Here is a 22,674-nt window from a genome sequence, read left to right as displayed (position 1 = left end):
TGAGGTCACATGACTCACTTTGCCATCCGAGAACGTCTTTATCCATGAAAGACTCCTTGGTTGCCTACGCGCACACACACACACACACACACAGAGACAGATGTGTCTAAGAGGTGACACAGTAAATGTGACAGTATTGAGTGCATTTAAAGATGTGTTGCATCTATACTCATTTGATTTCTTATAAAGAAAGAAAAAAAAACTAAATTGTACTTATTGTTCTTGAGATGTTTGTAATTAGCTTTTTCAAGATTGGGTTGCTATCAACAATCACACCTAAATGCTTAACATTATAGAGGGCCTGCACTCTGTCCTTTACTCTAATTTCAGGAAGAAATGGACTCATGATAGAGATCAGCACACAAATGCTTTTGGATACATTCAGTGTAAGATGAGAATGTGGCATTATTTTACGGGTTCAATTAAATTCCATTTAAAAGCGTTTTATACCAAACTTTTCCCTGAATTTGTTCAAATTTGAAAGACAGTCGTATCTTGTTGGACCGTCAACAAAAATAACTGATTTTCTTCTCATTCCAAGGTTGATTGAATTAACTTTTCCTTTTGATTGTTGTTATTCCACATGGTAGAGCCATATGGGCTAAAGTTGTGTATATAGTACAACATTTGTGTATGAAATTCTGGTAACTTAACAGGTCATTTAACTGGTCATCTTTTAAAACAAATAAAACTCTCCAATGTTATTAAATCTGGATAAAATGCTATCACTCGCCGCCGACACGTATCGCTCCTCGAGTCCAGCAGGGGGCGGAATGGCGCGGCCGCTTCGTCAGAACAAGAAGTAGAAGAAGAAAGAAAATGTCAACAGAGCGGCTCAGTAAAGCTAGCGGTCCCACGGTGAGGGCACAGAGTTACCTTCCTGTTTGTTGTCAGTGAGCCATTTAACAACCACCCTTACTTGTAACTTATGTCCGCCTCGCTATGGGTAGACAGTGACAGTTGACGGCCCATTCCCCCCACACTGCTAATACTTAGTATGCTAGCTGGAGAAGCTAACAGGAGCCATGTTTTGTTGCTGTCATTGAGTAGAAGTCACAGAACGTAAACAAACAAACCTTCTCACTGTGGTTATTTTGCCTTTATTTGATATTTGTTGTTGATGAGTGCATTGTGTGTCATACATAGGGATACATGCTACTACTATTAGCCAAGTTAGCCTACACAGCAGCTAAAAACAAAGGAGCCCAAACTGCTTATTAGTTGGATATTTAGTGTAGAAGGTGTATTTATCATTGAAGACTCAACAGATACACTTTAAAATGTATTTCCCTTTGTGGTGCAAAGTTGATCATTTTGGTCCTGGCTGCCTGAAGTTCTTCTTCAAAGTTCCTTTGAATGAATGGATACTGCTGAAAGCTCTACTGTGTCAAATCACGTCCTCTGATAACAGGACTGCTGATGGACTCGCTGCAGAGGCCATGATCTGATGCTCATCTGTTGACTGCTGCATCAGCAATGTCTGTCAACTCCCTCCTGAGATACACCATCAGGTAACAGTGCTTTGACACGTTGTGTGATGGTGTTTGTTGAACTGTAGCTGTGTCATCTTAAGCTTTAAGTTCATATCATGACGCTAGACGAAAGGCCAAGATTTAAGGATTCATCAATGTAGCTAATTCCACGGCTATCTATCTAAAATGTGTGGTAGAGTGTTGGCCAGACGTACTGATTCTTTGATTAAATGTTAAGTAAGTCAGATGACTCAGTGACATTATGTCACCATGTATAATTAGATGCACGGTTAAGATGAGTAACAACTAACTACAGTACTATATATACATATATTAGGACCCTGTTTCCAATATAAAACACAAAAAGCATCATTATTAATCAGGATACACTTAAGTTGCAAGAAAAAAAATGTTATGTCAAAATCATTGATGCAAACTTGTCACCTTTTAAAAAAAACCTAAAATAGGTCATTTGTGTGATTTGTGTCGATGATGTAAATAAGCAATTTGCTTTTGGATTAGTTTTGCAAGATGAGACTAATTCATGGTTGAGGATAGGCCCTCTGCCAAAATACAACATGAGCTGTGTTTTCAATGTGAGTTGTTGCTGTTTGTTGTGCATAATGATGACCTTTATTGAATAGTGGATGCATTGCACATTAATACTCTGCGCTCTCTCTTTAAGTGCTCTAATCTTACATAATTTGGTAGCGGTAAGATTTCATTAATTCTAGGGTCAGTTTATCCACTACATCCTCATATTAAAGCTGATATTTATAAAGTGTTGATCCCGGACGTCCCCGAGGGGGGTTCAACTTCGGATCTTTGTCACCTTCTTTCACCCGTGATGAGTTTCCATCCCTGAAAACATTGAGCGTAAACAGTTGGTTGAAAAGCAAGCGCTAGATTGATCAGCAATCAACATAATACCACCGATGACAGTTCATTTCCATATTTCTTTCCCTCTGCAGGCTGAAGAGGAAACATGTGGCCACACATTTAGTCCATCAGAGAGCTCTGTCAGGGGCCGATGCTGTCAACGCACTCAGACCGTTTTATTTTGCAGTCCATCCTGACTTCTTCGGCCAATATCCCAGAGAACGGGTAGGTCTCTCTTATGTATCGTGAATTGTTTAGAATCCAGATAAATATACTGTTGCGTGATTGAACTATCGGTAGACTGACGTGAGGCGTTCCAAGGTGTTCAGATTGTCAGTAGTGTTGCGTGTCTGTGTTTGTAGCAACAGGACCACACCACCAACACAGGCCATGTTCAGACCTCGCATCACATGTGTCTCGGGCTGATCTGGTCACAAGTGGACAGCTTTATGTAGAAGTGTGAATGCACCCAAAAGGCATTGAGATCCGATCACTCAGACCACATTCTGAATGTGGAAGTGAGATCCCATCACAAGTGGTCACCTGCAGTCTAATGCCAGGTGTGTACTGATGCACTTAGAGCGGTCTCCTTGTGATCGGATCACCCAAGACGCATGTTAATGCCACGTGTGAACAGGGCCACAGCCAGCTGTAGTGCTTTGCCGTAAAGGACAGCAGTCTGTCAGACCACAGGACTAATTCTCACCATGCAGAGAGGGAGGCTTCACCAGACTGTGTTACATTCAATGTTGCGTTTCACAGGAAGTGAATGAGAATTCGTTAAAGAGGCTGAATGGCTATCTGGACAACCTGCAGAAGCCCGGCTCCCGCTCACTTCAGCCAATGAAGCTCACTTTTTACGTCCGGGACACGAAGGACAGCAGCGATGTGCAGCCGGACCTCCTCAACTCGGGTACAGTTTCCCCTCAAACACGGCTCATGATATTCCCAAGTTCCGTCTTTACAAATCTTAACATAGCTCCCGCCCTGGTTTCGCAGGGTTCCGGTCAGTGAGTTTCACCCTGCACACAAACGACGTGTTGAGCACGGTGACCAACGTGCTGAAGTCCTGCAGCCTGCCCGTGGAGCACATGAAGGGGCCGAAGGCAAGTGCGGAGACATCTAAGAGTCCACCTGGGGCCGGGCTGCCTTTCTACAGACCCATCAAGTGGGACAAGAGCTACTACACCTTCACTGGATTCAGAGACCCCGAGGAGGAGCTGCAGCAGGCCAGGAGAGTGGAGCCTGCACTCATGTTAGTAACACTGGACCTCAGCTCTGCAGCTCAACTCACGTGCATGCAGTACATCACGAATAGAGCTGTTGTTTCTTACATTTCTGTCCGTCTGTAGATTCAACTTTACAGCGTGCTTGTATGAACTTTGGACAGAGCCAGGCCAACTGGTTTCCCCCGCTTCCAGTCTTCATGCTAAGCTAGGCTAACCGTTCTGTAGTTAACGCGCACATCTTCTCATCCCACTCTCTGAAACTATTCCTTTAAATATGGTGTCAAGCTATTCCAGAGAGGACTGTTGATTAATCACGAGAAGTAAACACCTCGCGGACCAATAGTGAATATGTGAAGTTTGGCCGGCTTTCAGCCATTCACCCTGCTGTTGGCAAACTCTTTACATGTCCAACGGATACGGAGCAATATTGTTGGTTGATTTGTGTCCACCTGATGATTCAGTAGCTCTGTTGTTGGTCTCTACCGACTCCTAAGCAACGTATCTGTCTCTTTAGCTTGTAAATGCTCCACTGTGTTCCCCAGGTAGTCGCTAAAGGCCAATTCATGGTATGACGTGTGCAGCCCAAAATGTGTGACTTGTGCACACTACAAGTGCACACGCACTAGAAAAGCAAACTGGATGCTTTTCTCGTGCACCGTGCATATCAACGGTATTACCCTTTGTCCTAATATCTTCAGTCAGTCACACACACCGCTTGTTTTTTAGTTGCTGAGTTGAGCGTGATTGAATCTTTCCTGGGTCTGTCAGCTGTTTGATAACGAGCAGCTAGTGGACAGTGGGTTTGTTGAGCTTTTTCACTGCAAAAATAGTGAAGTTATGGGCTATATAAGCAAAGCAATGGGCTGAAAGACACTTGAAGAAGCTGAGGTGATTTTAGATTTAAGATTTTTAGTAGTTTTATAGAATTCCAAGATTGATTTCGTGTTGCCTTTTCTTTGTCAGCTTGTGGCTGAGAAACAACGAGCCCGAGGCGACGAAGAAGCACAGCGCTAGTCTTCCTCGGCGGGAAGAGCTGAACAGGCTGAAGAAGGAGCTGTGTCACAAATTTGATCTGTCCGATATCAGGTACTGTCTGCCTCTAACTCTTATTAAGGGCTGTGGGAGCAACTTGAACGTGTCTACTCGCCCAATGTCAGCTGGGATCGACATGATAAAACATGACGAGAGTCACTCTGAGGGTTCATTTGAAAACCTCAATAGAATCTTTGAATGTAAAAAGAACCCGACATTCGGTAGAGCCGTAATAAGTACTGATGTCAGCCCAGTCTGAAGCTTTCCTCTGCATTGTGAGTCACTACAGAGACCAGTAAAGGTTCTTATGGGGACTGTTGCGCTTTAATGTAAGCCTGTATACGTGTACATGTTACCACGACGGTGACATCAGTTGTGTGGTGCAGGTGGCAGCGCAGCTGGGGAGTGTCCCACAGGTGCTGTCAGCTGCAGAGTCTGAGCCGACTGTCCCAGCAGAACCCCGAGGCCCTGATCAACCTGCAAGGTAAGGAGCCTCGCTCATAATGATACCCACGATGTGATATTTTATTGCACTTTCCCATTTCGGCCGAGGCTTTCCGCTTTTCTTTGCTTTCCACACCGACCTGCATTCACCCAAAGCCTGATCCAAAGTGATTGGTCAATGCCACTTGGACTACAAATGTGTTAAATCTGCTCCCCCCCCCCCCCCCTCCCCCAGGACACACTGTTGTGTTTGCTGACCAGTCCGGGATGAACGCCTCTGGACACATCATGCTGGGAACCATGGACGTCCATCACCAGTGGACCAAAGTAATGCAGCCGCAGTGCTTCTGCCGCCGAGTGTTCTCTGTGTTTCCTCTTTGTCTTCTCTGAGCCGTCCTCTGCCTGTGTGTGTGTGTGTGTGTGTGTGTGTGTGTGTGTGTGTGTGTGTGTGTGTGTGTGTGTGTGTGTGTGTGTGTCTCCAGCTGTTCGAGCAGCTGCCCAGCTATCGCAGCCTGCAGCAGCAGACGGACTGGCTGAAGGAGAGGATCAGCCTTCTCCTGGGCGGGACTCAGGTGGTCCACGTGGAGAGGCTGAGACCAGTCCAGTCCATCGCCGAGCACTACGGCACCCTCAGCACCTTCCACAAGAGCCTGATGTCCCGACGCCTTCGCCTGCACCCCCGGAGCCTGCAGGGGCTCACCATGTTGTTGGAGAAGTACGCCGTCCCATAACCTTCCGAGCGCCTCAAACACACGACATGCTGCTGTGTATTTTTATTAAGTAGGGCATTGTCGTCAAAGATGCACCGATTGATCGGCAGCCGAGTAAAAACGCAGGTTTTTCAGATCGGCCAGATCTTATTTCCTATTAGGATAGTTTTACTGAGCACACACACACACAACATGCTGTCTCTCCCTAGCACAGTTCTGCTTATAACCGAGCTAACGGCTAACGTTACCAGGTTATACTCACTTGTGTGAGAAACTTGTTTTCACAGCAACATAAATAGATGTTAGAGAGGTAATTAGGACCTGTTTAACTTCCAAATACTTTTAATCAAACACATATTTAAATATAGATACAATTATTTATTTATCATATCTTTTGGAATCGTGTGTTTTCATCCAAATAGATGACAATAAGAAAGTCAAAGGATAACATTTAGAAGTGTTGATGGTTTATACTGACTATGGGGACGGGCATTGGAAATTAGCAGGAGCAAAACACGCTGCGATACACTACGCTGGATAAGTGTTGTGCAATTCTCGATGTATTTGTCCCTCTCAAATAAACGGGAAATAAAATGAAACTGAACTTATTGTCATAAAAAAGTTAGTCTGCAGCCTTGCTGTCAGTTCCAGTTCTTCAGAATGGGACAGAATCGGCAGGTCAGACCGGAAGTTGTAATCTCCGCTTCTTTAACTGTTGTTTGTGTCCTTCACAGTGACTGCTCCAACCCCAGCCTTCATGAGATGGGGCACTTCATTATCCCCACCAACGCTGACCCCCCCAAGCTGCAGGTCTTCCTCCAGAGCCACGCCCCCGAGGCCCGGCAGCGCACCCAACGCAAAAACCAGTGAGTCAAACCCTTTGAATGAATACAGTTGTGAAAAGTAATAAACGTCAATAAATGAAATGAAAAGATTGTCTGATCATCCGTTGTTCCGTAGTACACCTCCTCTTAATGATACATCATCAGCTTTGTGTGTGTGTGTGTGTGTGTGTGTGTGTGTGTGTGTGTGTGTGTGTGTGTGTGTGTGTGTGTGTGTGTGTGTGTGTGTGTGTGTGTGTGTGTGTGTGTGTGTGTGTGTGTGTGTGTGTGTGTGTGTGTGTGTGTCTCCAGGCTGCAGGCAGAGGAGGAGGCTGTGGTGAAGCTGTGTCTCCAGAGTCTGTCTCTGAGGAGTCTGTCCAAGGAGCCCAGTGTGAGCTCCAGCCAGATGATCCTGTGCTGCAGCAGGCTGGCGGAGCAGCGCTCCCCCCTCATGCAGGGCCTCCACATCTGTGTTTCTCACTTCTACTCAGTCATGCAGGACGGGGACCTGTGTGTCCCCTGGGACTGGAAGAGCTGAGCTGGAGGGACACGGTCAGTCCAGCTGTTGGAATGAATGTCTTTTCTTTTCTTCTTTTAGCAATTTAATGTTGTTCAGACAACTTTTAACAGGATGTTATTTTAGATGTCAGGTGGTCACCCCAGATTTCATCTCTGTTCGTTCTCAAGGGAAATCTCATGTTCAGTGGGTAACTCAAGCTGACAGCCAGGAAGCACTTTATCCACTTTATTACCGGAGAAGCCAAATAGGAGAATTTGACAGCTAAGGTCAGTGGTTCCCAACCCAGGGGGTGAGGACCCTTCAGGGGACGCAAAATGATTGACAAGGGAGGAAGAAGAAGAAGAGAAAAAAAAGCATGCTTTTCTTCAGGTCCAAAAAACTCCCTGCTCTCCCGCGCTGCACACAAAGAGAGGCACGCATTGACGAGTTATTAGAGAAAGTGGATTTAATCAGAAAAGACTATCAAAACGAGGATTTTATTCAAGGCTTTTTCTTTTTTTTGTGGGGGACATTCAAAGCTTCATCTGAAAACCTCAATAGAAACTTCAAATGTAAAAGGAAAGCCGTACGCTAAATTTGATCTAAGTGGACTCAGAGCACGTTTAGGTCTCCTGTTCTGAACGGCCACACTGGAGGAAGGCGGGCTGAACAGCCTGCTGCCGTAGCTGGGACGCAATGAATTGTAAATATGCAAAATAACGGCACGCCTCCACACCGTCTGTCCTGAAGGATATTCATGGCATTCGCCAGTTCACGTGAGAAAGCAATCAAAGTATTAGTGCCACGAATAAAAAAAACAACGGCAACTTGTGAGCGGAGTTCACACCCAGCTTGCTTTCACACCTGATCACACCGTGAGGTGGTGGAGTTGTCAAAGTTTCTGTTTCAGAAAGTACAGACGTTGGAGTTCTGACACTGAGAACACTGATGCCCGTAAATAATCAATATTGCTACTGTTGTAGTATGAAATGCTGATTTAAATCCGAAAATCCAACTGTATTTATATACATGTGAATGTAACTGTAATTGATGTGATCATAAAAACAGAACTATGGGAGGACTCGTTGCTTAGCCAGACAATCCAGGAACATTCACAAAGCCCTTCTGCAGGCTTGTGTTGTTGCGTTGTGTATATAGAGGGGAAAGGACCAACCGGGACTGTGTGATCCAGATGTGCGATGGTGGGACGCTTCACCGGATGGAGATGTTTTGGACATTTCAGATGCTGCTGTGCAGTTCTGAGTCCTGAGTTCTCGTATCACTCGAAGCACTGTACACACTGGGAGGCGGGTTTGGACTTTGTAAAGGTACCACAGCTGTGAAACAACAATGTTCCTCTCAAATAAAAGTGCTCACATCAGACTTGACTGTTTATTGTGACACCTGTTGAGTGTGAGAAAGACCTGGACTGTGGATGGACGGGTGGTTGGACGTCTATGGCGGCTGGAGCGCGTTGGTCTTATGTAATATTCTAATTTTCTGAGGTACTGAATGTTGGGTTGTCATTAGCTGTAAGCCATAATCATCAAAATTAAAAGAAATAAACACTAAACATATCACCCTGTGTGTAATGAATCTATATAATATATGAGTTTCACTTTTTGAATTGAATTATTGTAATAAATTAACTTTTCGATGATATTCTAATTCACTGAGATGCACCTGTGTGTGACCACATGCGTGTGAATGTAGCGACAACCTACAGCAGCAAAACAACGAGGCTGCAGTCAGACGTCCTGCGTTGGTTGTTCTGCGTCCTGGAGGATGAACCTACTGGATTGTGATGGTCCGTCCCATGTTCGTGATCTCTCTGGAAGGCCTCGACCAAATTTAGTCAGATTTGGCACAATCGGTCAAATACTCTGTTCGTTGGTATCATCGTCTCTCATCAAAATGCAATCATGACATTGTTATAACACTATGCACACCTATTACATTATCAGCAGCTCTTACATTATGAGTATCTACACACCTCAAGGCCCAAAATGTTCCTCCAGCTTCAGCAGGACAGTGAACTATACACGGGTTCAACTTGACGAGGACCAGTCCCCTGCCAGCTCCAGTCCACCACACTGTGCTTCTTCACTCAACACATTCATTAGGTTTTTTTATTTTTTTATTTAAGAGGTCGGTCAGAGGCTAAATGGCCACACGCACTTTTTGTTTCTTTGCTGTGTGATAAAGTTGTAAATGCGTTAACCATGATTCTGTTGATTTATTTTCTCTTGCTTGAATATGGTTTACGTAATTAATCTCCGCTTATGTAACAGCAGCAGTTTCATTAGTTACATGATGCTCCTATTTCTGACATTGTCAGCAGTTTAAATACTGTAACCGCTACATTTGTACGCAGATTTATTTTATTTTAGGAGGCAGAAATAATAGCATATATTTAAAATCAGTGATTCTAAGATGTGTGGTTCTATTTTGATAGTTTCTAAAGTCGAGGTCTACGCTGTCGTATACGATAGCAAAGGAATTCTGATTTCTATTTCTAGCACATCTCTGGAAGGTCATCACGCTGACTAGTGCGCCTAGTTGTGTACACGCACTCGTGCTACTGTTGAGTTGTTCATTTATAGCCTAACAATATGATAAGCCATAAAAAAATAAAGTATGCCACAAAGATGTGATGAAATAATGCTGTACAATAATAATATTGTAAAAAACTCGTAGTATAGTTTATCAAATACAATCAAAAAATGGTCCTAGTGTAGTATGTTCACAAAAGTTGTGCAAAAGCCAAAGTATTGCAATTTGAAGTCATGATTTAGTTTGTCTACATTCTTTTTTTCAAAGTCATAGTATGTCGAAAAAAGCCAAAGTATAAAAGTCGTAATGTAGTATATCGCCAGAATGAAAATATCAGAGTATAGAATGCCATGAAAAGTCATGAAAAAGTCATAGAATAGTATGTCGAATAAAGTTAAACTTAATAATGTAAACAATACCATGTAGCAGAAGAAGTCCTAGTGGAGGCTGCTATAAAGTCATCAAAAACCTAAAGTAAATTATACAAATCTTATAGTATAGTTTGAGGAAAAGTGGTAAAAATCCATATTATCTCATGTCAGAAAAGTGTGTCTAGTATAGTATGTCAGAAAAAAAGATTTAAATCATAGTATAGTGAGGTGAAAACCCAATCACACTTCTGCTGCGTCCGCGGTGCCAGAGATGGGCAAAAATACATCAAAATGTATTTTGATACAAAATACAAAATACCCCCAAATAAATGTATTACAACAAAATACAAAATACAAAATACTGGTGCCAGAAAATGTAACAAAATACATGTATTTTGAATTTAAAATATAGGAAATACTTTTTTCTGGATTTTCTGTTTTCTCACAATTTGGTATAGCAGAGCATTCAGGTTTGGGCTATAATGTACACAAAGCTCTGGTGAACCCCACAAAAAGGAAGAACAGTCACGGAATGTCAGTGTAACTAAGCAAAGCTATTAAAAGACAACAACTTGATTGATTATGTATATATATATATATATATATATATATATATATATATATATATATATATATATTTTTATTAATATATATTTTTATTAATGGGACTTAACTTTGGCGTTGTATCAACAAGAAAATATTCATCACATATGACATACAAGCTCCCAATCTCCCTCTTCCTATACAGATATATACTGTAATACAAAATACAATGTCGGCAATGTGAACATTGGTTCTTTAAAGAAAGCTGATCTTATACTCGAGGGACTTAAGTCATCCATGCACAAAGATTTCACAATTAGCATCATTTATGTTACACATTCACTGACTGTAAATGGACAGACATACAGGACTGCATCTGCTGCCACTAAAAACACAGTATCATGGGAAGCACTTATTTGGTCAGATAAATCATGTTCTACTCCAGGAGGAGAAGTTACTCTTTCTTATTAGAGTGCTTAAAGTTCAGTGCTTTGATGAGCATTTCTATGATTCTAGAAGTTACTCTTTCTTATTAGAGTGCTTGAAGTTCAGTGCTTTGATGAGCATTTCTATGATTCTAGATTTTTAAATTCTAGATTTTTAAATAAAAACAGAGTCTCTGTTGCTATCGGGTGCATGACAACGGACGCGCATACGTCAGTAAATGTCATGGAAACGTCAAGAGTGCTTGAAGTTCAGTGCTTTGATGAGCATTTCTATGATTCTAGAAGTTACTCTTTCTTATTAGAGTGCTTGAAGTTCAGTGCTTTGATGAGCATTTCTATGATTCTAGATTTTTAAATTCTAGATTTTTAAATAAAAACAGAGTCTCTGTTGCTATCGGGTGCATGACAACGGACGCGCATACGTCAGTAAATGTCATGGAAACGTCAACACCACGGCGCTATAGCGAGCGGAGCCTTGACTCGACGGCGGAGCGGAGCCCTGAGCCTTGACGGCGAAGCCTTGTGCCTTGACGCTGGAGCCTTGCCTTCATGGCGTGTAGACGGCGAAGCCTGATCCTTGACGGCGGAGCCTTGAGCCCCGACGCCGGAGCCTTGCCTTCATGGCTCCGCCGAGCCTGTCGCTCGGCGGAGCAGCTCCACCGATCCGACAGGTTCCGCCGAGTCAGGCTCGGCGGAGCGGCACCGCCGATCCGACAGTATCCGCCGAACGTCCGACAGGCTCCGCCGAGCGACAGGCTCGGCGGAGCAGCACCGCCGATCCGACAGTCTCCTGAAACTGTCGGCTCGGTGGAGCTTGTCGGCATTGGCGGAGCCTGTCGGCATCGGAGGAGACTGTCGGCATCGGCGGAGTTTGTCGGATTCGGCGGAGTTTGTTGGCATTGGCGGAGGTTGTCTGCTCGGTGCAGCCTGTGCTGGCGGAGCTTGTGGCTCGGCGGAGCTTGGCGGCTTTTCGCGTGCCTGTCGGCCCTAGACGGCGGAGCGGAGCCCGTCGAGTCTGTCTGCACTTGAAGGCGGGCCGAAGCGGGGCAGGGCGGGGCGGAGCTTTTCGGCAGTTGACGGCAGGAGCGGAGCGGAGCCTGGCAGTTGACGGCGGAGCGGGGCGGAGCGGAGCCTGTCGGCAGTTGACGGCGGAGCGGGGCGGAGCGGAGCCTGTCGGCAGTTGACGGCGGAGCGGGGCGGAGCGGAGCCTGTCGGCAGTTGACTGCGGAGCGGAGCCTTGACTTGACGGCGAATGGTTTACACATTTGCTGTGCTTAAATTAACACATGAGTGCCTCAGTAAATGTCATGGAAACGACACCACCGCGACGCTATAAAAGGTCAGCGGACCTCAGATTGACACTTTGCATCTGAACTTGGAGACTCGGCGGAGCGGAGCTTGTCGGCTCGGCATTTCACAGCATAATTTACAATAATGTAAACATTTCAACATTAAAATAGATGAGCATACTTTACTATACACGTGTAAACTATTTTAAAACACATGTAAAGTGTAGAATGCTCATCTATAATGCTGAATGTACAATGCTGAATGTACTTGTTCATTTTCTAACATATTGTTACATGTTATGTTGAACTGTATTACATTGTGAATACAATTCCTTTTAACTTTAAGTTGTTATTGTTGGTTTTATTATGGTCCATCCACCTGTATTTTCAGTCATTCTTTTTACATCAGTTAGAATTAGAACAAAGGTTTAAAAATAACTTAATTACAACCTGCTAACATAACTAACTACACTATTACATTTCAGAGCTATTCACATAACTGTTTTAAAACAACCGACTCCAGATTTGACACATTATAAAGGAAAATGTTGTTTACTGGTGGTGCATTGTAAATGTTATTTAATCTTGATCATTTTAAATGAACCAAACTAAATCCTGAAGAAAACACAAACTGACCCCTTCACCCATATATTACATACATATACATACGTACATATACGTACATATACATACGTACATATACTTAATGTATTAGAAGATTATAATAAATTAACATATCTATACATATCCACCCCAATAACAATTGACCAATGTGTTCAGGCTAAAACAATTACAACCCTAAATTAATCTCTGAATATCACTTTAAAATTTTAAAGAATGCACTTGAGAGCAACTCATATTTGTGGGATGATAATTTTCAAACATTTTTAAATATAGGAATCAAACATGCATTATAATATTTCCATGGATTCAGTGATTCAACTCTGATCTGACCTGGAAAGCATATTTTGGATGCTGTAAAATACATGTGATGTGCTTTGTATTCATATTTGCGGTGATGTAAACTAATATCTGGGGAAATTAATATTTGTATCTTTAGAAGAATGTGACCCATACAGGATGTAGTCACATTGTTGTTCACGTATTTATTTCATTTTGACATGAAATTAACTTTGTTATTAATGTTAAGAGGATCAGTGTGGGATCCTGTCCTGGGCCCTATTCCTCGTACGTGGCTAACTGAGTTAGCTGGATTTTTCAGGATGAGATTACATAAATCAGGCTTTTCGGTTCCTCGAAGCAAGTTTGGCAAAATCACCATAGCAACACATCCATATGCTTGAACCTGCTCTAGCGCAGGCTTGAGCTATCCGCTGGATAAGCTGCCACTCCCCCGGAAAAAAGTGTCAGCTCCCTTCCTCAGAGATCCCATCGAAGAGGAAGCGATATTAGTTAGATTAGCGTTTTATAGGGAGAGAGTTCTTCGAGATCGCCAAGATCCGTTATCACATCATGATGACTTCCTGTACGAGCGCTATCGATTCTGCCGATACGGAATCATTTATTTACAAGACCTTCTCGAGCCGTATGTAACCAGAATAATAATTTAATCTGGATCTTAATTATTATGTTTGGAGCTATGTTACTGTCCCTTTAAGTGAGTTCGACAGGTGGTCAGATAGCCGTTTTTTGTACACAGAAGAATGCTAGGAGAGTCAATCTTATCCTTAATAAACGATCTTTGTTTCTCCATACACAGAGATCGATTGAAGTGATAATCCGTTTTTTATTAGAGGATCTTTGTTTTTTCCGTCTGCTTTAGAATAGTAGAAGTTGTTGTGGAGGGAAAAAGATTAGATAGATTCTGAGAGAATAAAGTTAACAACTTTATATTGAATGTTAGACGACGAGTCACTGAAGAGCTGTAGTTTCGCCTGGAGATTCGTAGAACGTTTGATATCCTGGTGAGTGAATTGAAGTTCAATGCTTTTACCGTTGCATGTCAGCTTTGTTAGCATGAATGCTCGACGATATTTAGGAGTAAGTTTGTATGTAAGTTGTATTTTACGAAGAGAAAAAACCAGTCAGGATAAATCTGAAGAGGATAGGGAAAAAAAACCATTCATGAAGATGTAATGATTGTAATTGAATGCCTTGAGTTATGTACGTTCGCTAATTAGTTATATTGTGTGTGATGTTTACAGCCATGCGGGTTGCAGGCCCAGTTGAGTAAATTTAGTAATGAACTATTGTCCTGCATATGTGCATAGGCTGTTTTTTTTTTTGGTATCGTTTCTTCGCTGGAACCGGAGGTGTCGTCCATCCACCTTCCTGCCTGTCACCACTCTCTCCATCCATCGTACCATCTACCTTCACCTGAGGGAATCTCCATCTCGATCGGACATCGCAGTTCACCTGGAGTCCATTTCACTGGACATTGTGCACAGGGGGGGCGGTAGGACATTTGAAAACTGAACTCTTTCTTTTATCATTTTTTTTCAATTTAATTTTATTCCTGAGATCTCAGAGGTTTGTGTTGATTTTGATACTACATGCGTGGACACCCCTTTGATGTTTGGAAATGTGAAGTTGTTGTACTATTGATTATTATATTGTGTCCTAATTAAACCTTTGTAAAAAAAACGTTGCTTCGTGTAATTCGGGGTGGATATTTCTTGTCTGTGTAGCAGTCAAACAAGTGACATATTCACCAATCTCCTCATTGAACCTAGATTAGATTTGATAATTCCCCTAATTTCTGTCTATTCTGCACTGTCTCTAAAGCGACAGCTGCAGGGGGGTTACACGTACATTGAACGCCACACGCACCATATGAAGGCAAATCACTGTCAAAATCCGAGAGCGCAAATGAGATCCATGCGCGCGCGAAAATCAAACAGCCGCTAGCGTATTTTACTTTGACGAGCACTTTTATATCACAAAAAGTCCGTCTCGCGCGAGCAAAATTAGCTCGCGAAGTTTAAACCTGCTCGCTCGCAAAACTTTAATCTGCTTGCTCGCGAGTCTTTTTCCTGCTCGCTCGCGAGTAGTTTTTCTTTTTGACAGTAAGTGGGCGGACCCAGTCTCACTTGTATCTCTACATATAATTGGTTAAAATCCTCGTCTTTGAATAAACCGGATATCACTCTGACGCAGATGCTAGGTCTGATAGAGGTGGTTTTCAATTCAATTTAATAGCGTTATTAAATACAATAATACAAAATGTGTTAAAGTCAAGTTGCTCAGATTGGTTTAAATTCACTCCATCATTCTATTACAGACAATGTGTGTTTGATAGTCAAACCTCTTGTGACAAACAGCTCAAAGACACTTTTTGATCTTAATTGATTAAAACATGATGATCATATTTAATCATACTGTTGTGTTTACAGAAGTTAAGAGATATAATATGAGCAACAATTTGGACCCGCTCAAGGATCTGGAGCCGAGATTAGGGACCACTATTTGTATATTAACTGTTTGCCCAACTTAAATCACTAACAAGTAATTAGTGGATGAAAAAGTATTCAGATCCTCACTGCAGTAAACGTACTAATAACATACTGATGAAACAATAATCCACTATGATTAAAATACCTGCAATCGAAACCTTAGTCAAGTATGTTATTATCAGCAAAATGTACTTTATGTGCAGAAAGTAAAAGTACCCGTGCAGTAAAATGTACATTATTTGCCCCTGACCTGTAGTGCAATCTGAAAATCTGAAAAGTCAGAGTGATATCCGGTTTATCCAAAGACGAGGATTTTAACCAATTATATGTAGAGATACAAGTGAGACTGGGTCCGCCCACTTACTGTCAAAAAGAAAAACTACTCGCGAGCGAGCAGGAAAAAGACTCACGAGCGAGAGACGGACTTTTGCTCGCTGAGTGATATAAAAGCGCTCGTCAAAGTAACAGCGCGGCTGTTTGATATCGCGCATGGATCTCATTTGCGCTCATTTGCGCTCTCGGATTTTGACAGTGATTTGCCTTCATATTGACTCACCATTCTGAATAATGTTTTAGTGCTTAGTTTTTACTCGCTCCCATGTCCTCTTGATAGCTGGGTTGCAACTACATGATGGTTGAAAGCACTCATAATTATATGACAGTAATATTAGTACACCATAGCATATCATTATTGTAGAAAATGATTAAGGTGGACTCATGATAAGAATAGAGAGAATCACACATAATTTATTTTCACTGCTTCAATTGATTGAATTACTGATTATGAATAATACATATACTGATACGCCCATACACAGATTCGCACACGCATATTCAAACTCCTAGTTGTATATGGTAAACTACACATACATGTATATACACATATATATAGTACATGATACATAAGCGCATACAGTACATATATCCTCATAAGTATCTATTAATTCGTATCAGTTAGATCCTCTTTGGGCTTGTTTTTATCTACTTATTCTGAAAGAGTTGAGATAATAATTTTCGCTATAAGATCTCATTGGATGAAGCATTCCATTAAGCCTACTGCCAGCAGCACATTTAAAGAATTATCATCTGATTGATTGGGGTGATGAGGCACTTAAAATTAACCTATACATTTTCCCAATTTAAGCTGGATAATAGGACATTTGATCGACTTAGTTGAACCACGTACGAGGAACGGGGCCCAAGCCAGAAGGGGGCGATAGCGGAGCAGCTGATGTCACCCACTCTAACCTCCAGCTGTTCTGCTTTAGGCAAACATTTCACACTTAAGTCCTTATAAGCCTCACAAATGTGCCTTCTGATACACAATTGATAACTTAAAACAGATATTTAGTCCTTTTGCACGTTTAGGAAATACAACTTAGCTCCAAACACTAAGCGAGCCCTAAAGCTCTCTCATTCATTGTAATGTTATTTAGTTATTTCACATCTGAAAGTCTGTGACACATTCCCCTGCAACTCAGACAACAGTATGTTGGTTGATATATCTTCTCCTAAAGACATCTAACCAACATGTTCTCATCAACAACTCATCTCTACATTTCAGGTTCTTTGGACTTTGGTTGGCCAAGACTAATATTTAAAGGCAGTTTAAGATTGTATTGTCATGAACACTTGTATACTAAAAGAAGAAAAGTTCTAAACAAGTTAACAAAAAGAAACATGTTTAATAAAAATAATTTGATGTAGATTAGTTCAGTAGACACATCATATGTTCTACAATAAGAACATTTCATATAATTATGCCTTCAACACAGAAGCAGATCCACTCTGCTCAGTTTCTGGAGATTCTCCACGTGAAGTTGCTTTGTACTGTTCTCTCTATGTGTTTTACTTCCTAAGTGTTAACATAGATAAACAGCCAGCCAAACTCCTTTTCAAGAGCCAGGAATGCGAGCGTGCCTGCTCCTTTATTGATTCCGTACATATTAATCAGGTTGACAACGTTGAATCAGAGTGAAACTAGAAAAGAAAATACAAAACATCTTAGTTGACTGCAATATGAATAACAGATAAATATAAACAGCCTTATGTTCACATTTACCTAACAAAAGTCACCATTCTTACTTATTCAACACACTAAGAACATAAAACACTTACAGACATTGCTTTCTGAGGAATTCAGGTGAAGGATTACTGTGGATTAAACATGGGATACCACACAGCTGCGACCATGTTCTCTGCAGTTTACAGCTCTCAACTTCCTACTTCCTGTTTCTCACTTCCTGCTTCATTACAGGTGTCAAAATAAAAGCGCCACATATTTATGCATGAAACAATGAAAACAGATTTAACAGTTAACTTATTCAGGGCAGAACACTCCCCGTCTGGCATTTACATATGCCACTTAAGCTTCAATTGTCCTTACTTGACTCCTGACTGTCCTTTGTCAGGAGCAGGACAACATCAGAGATGGGCCTTAAGAGTGTCTTTACTTTGCCTTGTGACGTCGTCCTGACTTCGATTTTGCGGACCTTCCCATCACTGCTTGGGAGGGTTGAAGTGACCAGTCCCATTGGCCACTCATTGCGAGGTGATTGGCTCTGTTTCATTAGCACAATATCTCCAACCTGCAGGTTCCGTGATGCTGTGTGCCACTTGCGCCTCGGCTGAAGGGTGTGGAGATATTCATTTCTCCATCGGGTCCAAAACTCGTTGGCTAGTGCTTGTACTTGTCTCCACTGACACTTGAAGAGATCTTTTTTCTCGAAACTGCCGGCTGGAGCGGTCAGACCTGGTTTTTGAGTTAGAAGCATAGCAGGGGTCAGCAGTACTGGTGAAGATGGATCAGACGAGACAGGGACTAGTGGTCTCGCATTGATGATGGCCGAAACCTCTGCCATCAATGCACAAAGCACTTCATGAGTCAGGGAAGTACGCTTGGTTTGCAGCAACAGGTAGTCGAGAATCCTCCGGGTGACACCAATCATACGTTCCCACACGCCACCCATGTGAGATGCGTGTGGGGGATTGAACTCCCATGTGCAACCATTCTCTCGAAGGTACTTTAGCACATTGGTTTGACTTGGAACTTCTCGTCCCATGCCCAGTTCAAAACTGGCTCCAACGAAGTTTGTACCTCTATCTGACCTCAGTTGCTTCGCTGGCCCTCTTACAGCAAAAAACCTTCGCAGGGCATTGATGCAACTGGATGAGTCCATGGACTCTATCACTTCCACATGCACAGCTCTGGTACTCATGCATGTAAAAAGGATAGCCCACCGTTTGCTCTGAGCTGCACCACCTCTGGTGCGTCTGGTGACCACATTCCAGGGTCCAAAAACATCCAGTCCCACGTACGTGAATGGTGGGGATGAGTTTAGACGTTCTGGGGGAAGGTCTGCCATCTTTTGGACCTCAAGCTTTCCTCTTAGTTTGCGGCAGGTGACGCAGTGATGAAGGACTGAACTGATCAGCCTCTTGCCAGCAACAATCCATAGGCCAGCAGCCCTGACTGCCCCTTCTGTGAATTGTCGGCCCTGATGTGCCACTTTTGTGTGGTAGTGACTCACCAGTAGTTTTGTGACATGACTTTGTTTTGGGAGTGATTGGATTTCTCACCTCAGAATCGATCGGTGCATGTCTCAGACGTCCTCCAATCCGCAAGAGACCATCACACATGAAAGGATCGAGATCCAGGATTGCACTTGATCTTGAGACTGCTCTGTTCTCTTGTAGTGCAACATACTCCTCTGGATAAGCCTCCTTTTGGACAGACTTGAGTATAACCAGCTTTGCTTTTGCCAACTCTTCTTGAGTACGTGGATTGTTGCACTGATGCCATTTTTTGCATGCGTCTGTCAAGTCCGACTTGTGTGAACGAGTTTGATGGATCAAGAAGGAAACTGCTCTCAGTAAAGAGTCCCAAGTGGAGAAGCGTTGGAACCTTTCTGTGGTAAGTTTACCTTCGCTTATGTGAGTAGCAAGGGTGGTCAGTTGAGGTCTCACATCTACATCTGTTTCAGGATCCACCATCTCAAAAGACTCATCCGTATCAGGCGGAAGTGGTTTGTGAAGGAAGTCTGGTCCTGTAAACCACATTGTGTCGATGAGCTGTGATGCGGGCACAGACCTGGTGGCCAGATCAGCTGGATTTTGATCTGTTGGCACATGGTGCCACTGTTTAGGAGAAGTTGTCTGGCGTATACGGTGAACACGGTTGTTTGGAAGGCATGCTCTGGGTGACCTGAATGGCAGGGGAGCAACCCAGCTGTTTTGCTCATCTCTGTGAAACTCTTCCTGCATGGTTTTCAGGAATGTCTCATCTTCAAAAGACAAGGCAGGTTTGTTATCATTTTCTGTATTAATGAACACACCTGATCCAAGTTTGTCTTCGGCGGGTAGGCTCTGCTCCCCGCCGTAGCTTGGTTTTTCTTTGACGCGGATGTGATTCTGACATGGTGTCAGAAAAGATGGACGTCCATTCTGCAGGACATTAGTTTTGAAGACAGCTACCGTGGGCTTGTGGACACTTTCAATGCAAACTTCCCCTACTATCACCCACCCTAAATCCAAACGCTGGGCGAAGGGTGCGTTGTGGGGCCCGTTGATTTGTTGTCTGACCTTGTGAACACGAATAAGGTCTCTTCCCAATAACATGAGGATCTGTGCTTCAGAATCGAGCTGGGGAATGTGCGGCGCCACAGATTTCAAGTGAACATGGAAAAGAGCAGCCTCTGGTGTGGGGATTTCTGATCTGTTGCTCATGATCTCGTTACATTCAATAAGTGGCGGTAAGTCAAAACACAGTTCTCCGTTCATTGCCTCTACCTGGAAACCGACTGCTTTCCTTCCAACCATTTCAGTGGTACCAGCACAAGTTCTCATCAGGTACGGAGAAAGTCCACCTTGAATACCAAAAAGCTGGAAAAACTCAGATCTGGCCAGTGAACGATTGCTCTGGTCATCAATGATGGCATACATCTTGACTGAGTGCTCTCGTTGTCCTTGTGGAAAAACACGTACCAAACTTATCTTTGCGCAAGATCGTGAATGAAGACCTTCTCCGCAGACCTCGGTGCACTTTGACGTCACTTCTGGAGGGTCGCTGCTTCGCTGCTTGATGTCCGACTCTGCTGTCGGAGACATCACTGGTGAGAAAGTGGTTTCCGGATGCATAGCTGTGATGTGTCGGTTACTCTCACACTCATTGCATTTTAGCTCCACTGTGCATTCCCTGGCCATATGAGTTGTAGAGCAGCACCTGAAACATCGCCTGTGCTCCCTTAGTAACCTTTTGCGTTCTGCCAGTGGCTCCATTTTAAAGGCTCTACATTTTTCTAGGGGGTGAGACTTATTGTGAAGTGGGCAGTACTTGGCTGCATCGTAGCTGCCATTTTTAGTTGTATGAGCTCCATGCATTGAGCTTGACTCTGCTGTAGTGGACACGTCGGTCTTATGGACAGATATGGCAGCCTTCATTCCATCTTGCCTGGTTATCGGTCTTTCACTGTGGTAATGAGTGCGGCTGTTCTCTGTTAAAACAAAGCTTGGATCGTTTCTGGCCTTGGCTTGTCTGTGTACAAAGTCAGCAAAGAAAGAGAATGGTGGAAAGCAAACACTATGGCGTTCTTTGTAGCTTGAACCAGCAGAAAGCCACTTTTCTTGTAGATTGGGGGGCAACTTTTCTACAATTGGTTTAATGCCACGGGGTGTGTCAAGGTAACTAAGACCAGGTAAGTAACCATCCTCTTTGGCAGAAAGGAGCTCCATGAGTAAGTCGCTAAGTTCTCTTAGTTTGATATTTTCCTTCGATGTGAGACGAGGAAAGCTGTCTAGCCGCTTAAATAGTGCGTTCTCGATCACTTCAGGGGTTGCATAGCACTCTTGAAGTCTTGTCCAAGACAACTGAAGTGCGGCTTGTGGGTTGGTAACGTAGACAGCTCGAAGTCTCTTAATATGTTCAGAAGATTCTTTTCCAAGCCATTTTACCAACAGATCTAACTCTTCACTGGCTGTTAGCTCTAAGCCTTGAGTTGCATTGAAAAAGGAAGACTGCCATGCTCTGAAGCTCTCGGGGCGATCATCGAATTTACTGAGCCCTGTGGTTACTAACTCTCTGCGGGCCAGATATTTGGCAAAGTCTATCATGTTGGCAGCTGGAGTAATAACAGAGTCGTGCGTGTTGTTCTTAGGAAAATGGGCTGGATGACTCACGTGCTTGAATGAAGAGGAGTCCTGCCCCTGATTGATCACGTTGCAGGAGAGAGGGTGTGAGATGGGATGCTCTGGCAGGTGTCTCTGGTGTCCTGATGCTGACAAGTACTCAGTCCGCTGAGTGCGCCTTGGCATTGTGGGCGAGACGTTATGGTTGTATGCAGGATTTATTTCAGCCGCTTCCTGTTTCACTGATGGCGATGGCACTTTGATGTGGAAAGGAAGCGATGTATCAGGAGGAGATGTGGTAGAGTCGAAGTCCTCCTGAGCCTGATGTTGCAGATACGCCTCGGTTTGCTGTCGGATTGTCTCTGGTGAGATGCTGCTCCTAGCACTTTGCACATCCTCACATGCTCTACCTGCAGCAGCCTCTAAAACGTCTGCCTCTGCATTTGCAACAGCAGCTGCTTTTTCAAGTTCCAGTGCTTCCAGTTCCAAATCTAATGTGGCTCTTTGTTTTTTCAGTTCCAGCTCCTTTTGTGCAAATGCGACTCTGGTGCGTGCAGCTTCAGCTGTGGCTCTCGCTCTAGCAGCAGCGCTCGCCATTGAACTCTTAGAAGAAGATCTTGACACTGATGACCGTTTGTCATCCTTTTCTGAAGACTGGTCTTCCATAATTGATGCTAACGAATCCCTCTGATAGTCTGTCTTTTCACTGTACTGTTCTCTCTATGTGTTTTACTTCCTAAGTGTTAACATAGATAAACAGCCAGCCAAACTCCTTTTCAAGAGCCAGGAATGCGAGCGTGCCTGCTCCTTTATTGATTCCGTACATATTAATCAGGTTGACAACGTTGAA

The 22,674-nt window shown here is 43.2% G+C and overlaps 1 protein-coding gene across 1 annotated transcript; it reads left to right on the top strand.

Annotated features, from left to right (window-relative positions):
- Nucleotides 1-802: 802 nt before the first annotated feature.
- tcaim (T cell activation inhibitor, mitochondrial) lies at nucleotides 803-8,589 on the top strand. The gene is made up of 11 exons (XM_079164560.1): nucleotides 803-858; nucleotides 1,412-1,511; nucleotides 2,444-2,576; nucleotides 3,114-3,264; nucleotides 3,351-3,606; nucleotides 4,544-4,666; nucleotides 4,999-5,096; nucleotides 5,292-5,383; nucleotides 5,539-5,771; nucleotides 6,501-6,632; nucleotides 6,900-8,589. The coding sequence occupies exons 2-11, from the start codon at nucleotides 1,477-1,479 to the stop codon at nucleotides 7,123-7,125; spliced, it is 1,479 nt and encodes a 492-aa protein (XP_079020686.1). The 5' UTR covers nucleotides 803-858; nucleotides 1,412-1,476; the 3' UTR covers nucleotides 7,126-8,589.
- Nucleotides 8,590-22,674: the final 14,085 nt, after the last annotated feature.

Source organism: Pholis gunnellus (genome assembly GCF_910591455.1).
Source record: "Pholis gunnellus genome assembly, chromosome: 8".
In the NCBI taxonomy this organism is placed as follows: Eukaryota; Metazoa; Chordata; class Actinopteri; order Perciformes; family Pholidae; genus Pholis; species Pholis gunnellus.
The sequence above is the reverse complement of the archived record's forward strand: the minus strand, read 5'-3'. Positions and strand labels throughout refer to the sequence as shown.

What these genes read in the sequence shown, in the direction of transcription:
- tcaim (XM_079164560.1), top strand. Translation starts at nt 1,477, where the DNA reads ATGTCTGTCAACTCCCTCCTGAGATACACCATCAG. An exon ending in TTTGATCTGTCCGATATCAG is followed by an intron (nt 4,667 to 4,998) that starts GTACTGTCTGCC and finishes TGTGTGGTGCAG; the next exon opens with GTGGCAGCGCAGCTGGGGAG. An exon ending in GGCCCTGATCAACCTGCAAG is followed by an intron (nt 5,097 to 5,291) that starts GTAAGGAGCCTC and finishes CCCCTCCCCCAG; the next exon opens with GACACACTGTTGTGTTTGCT.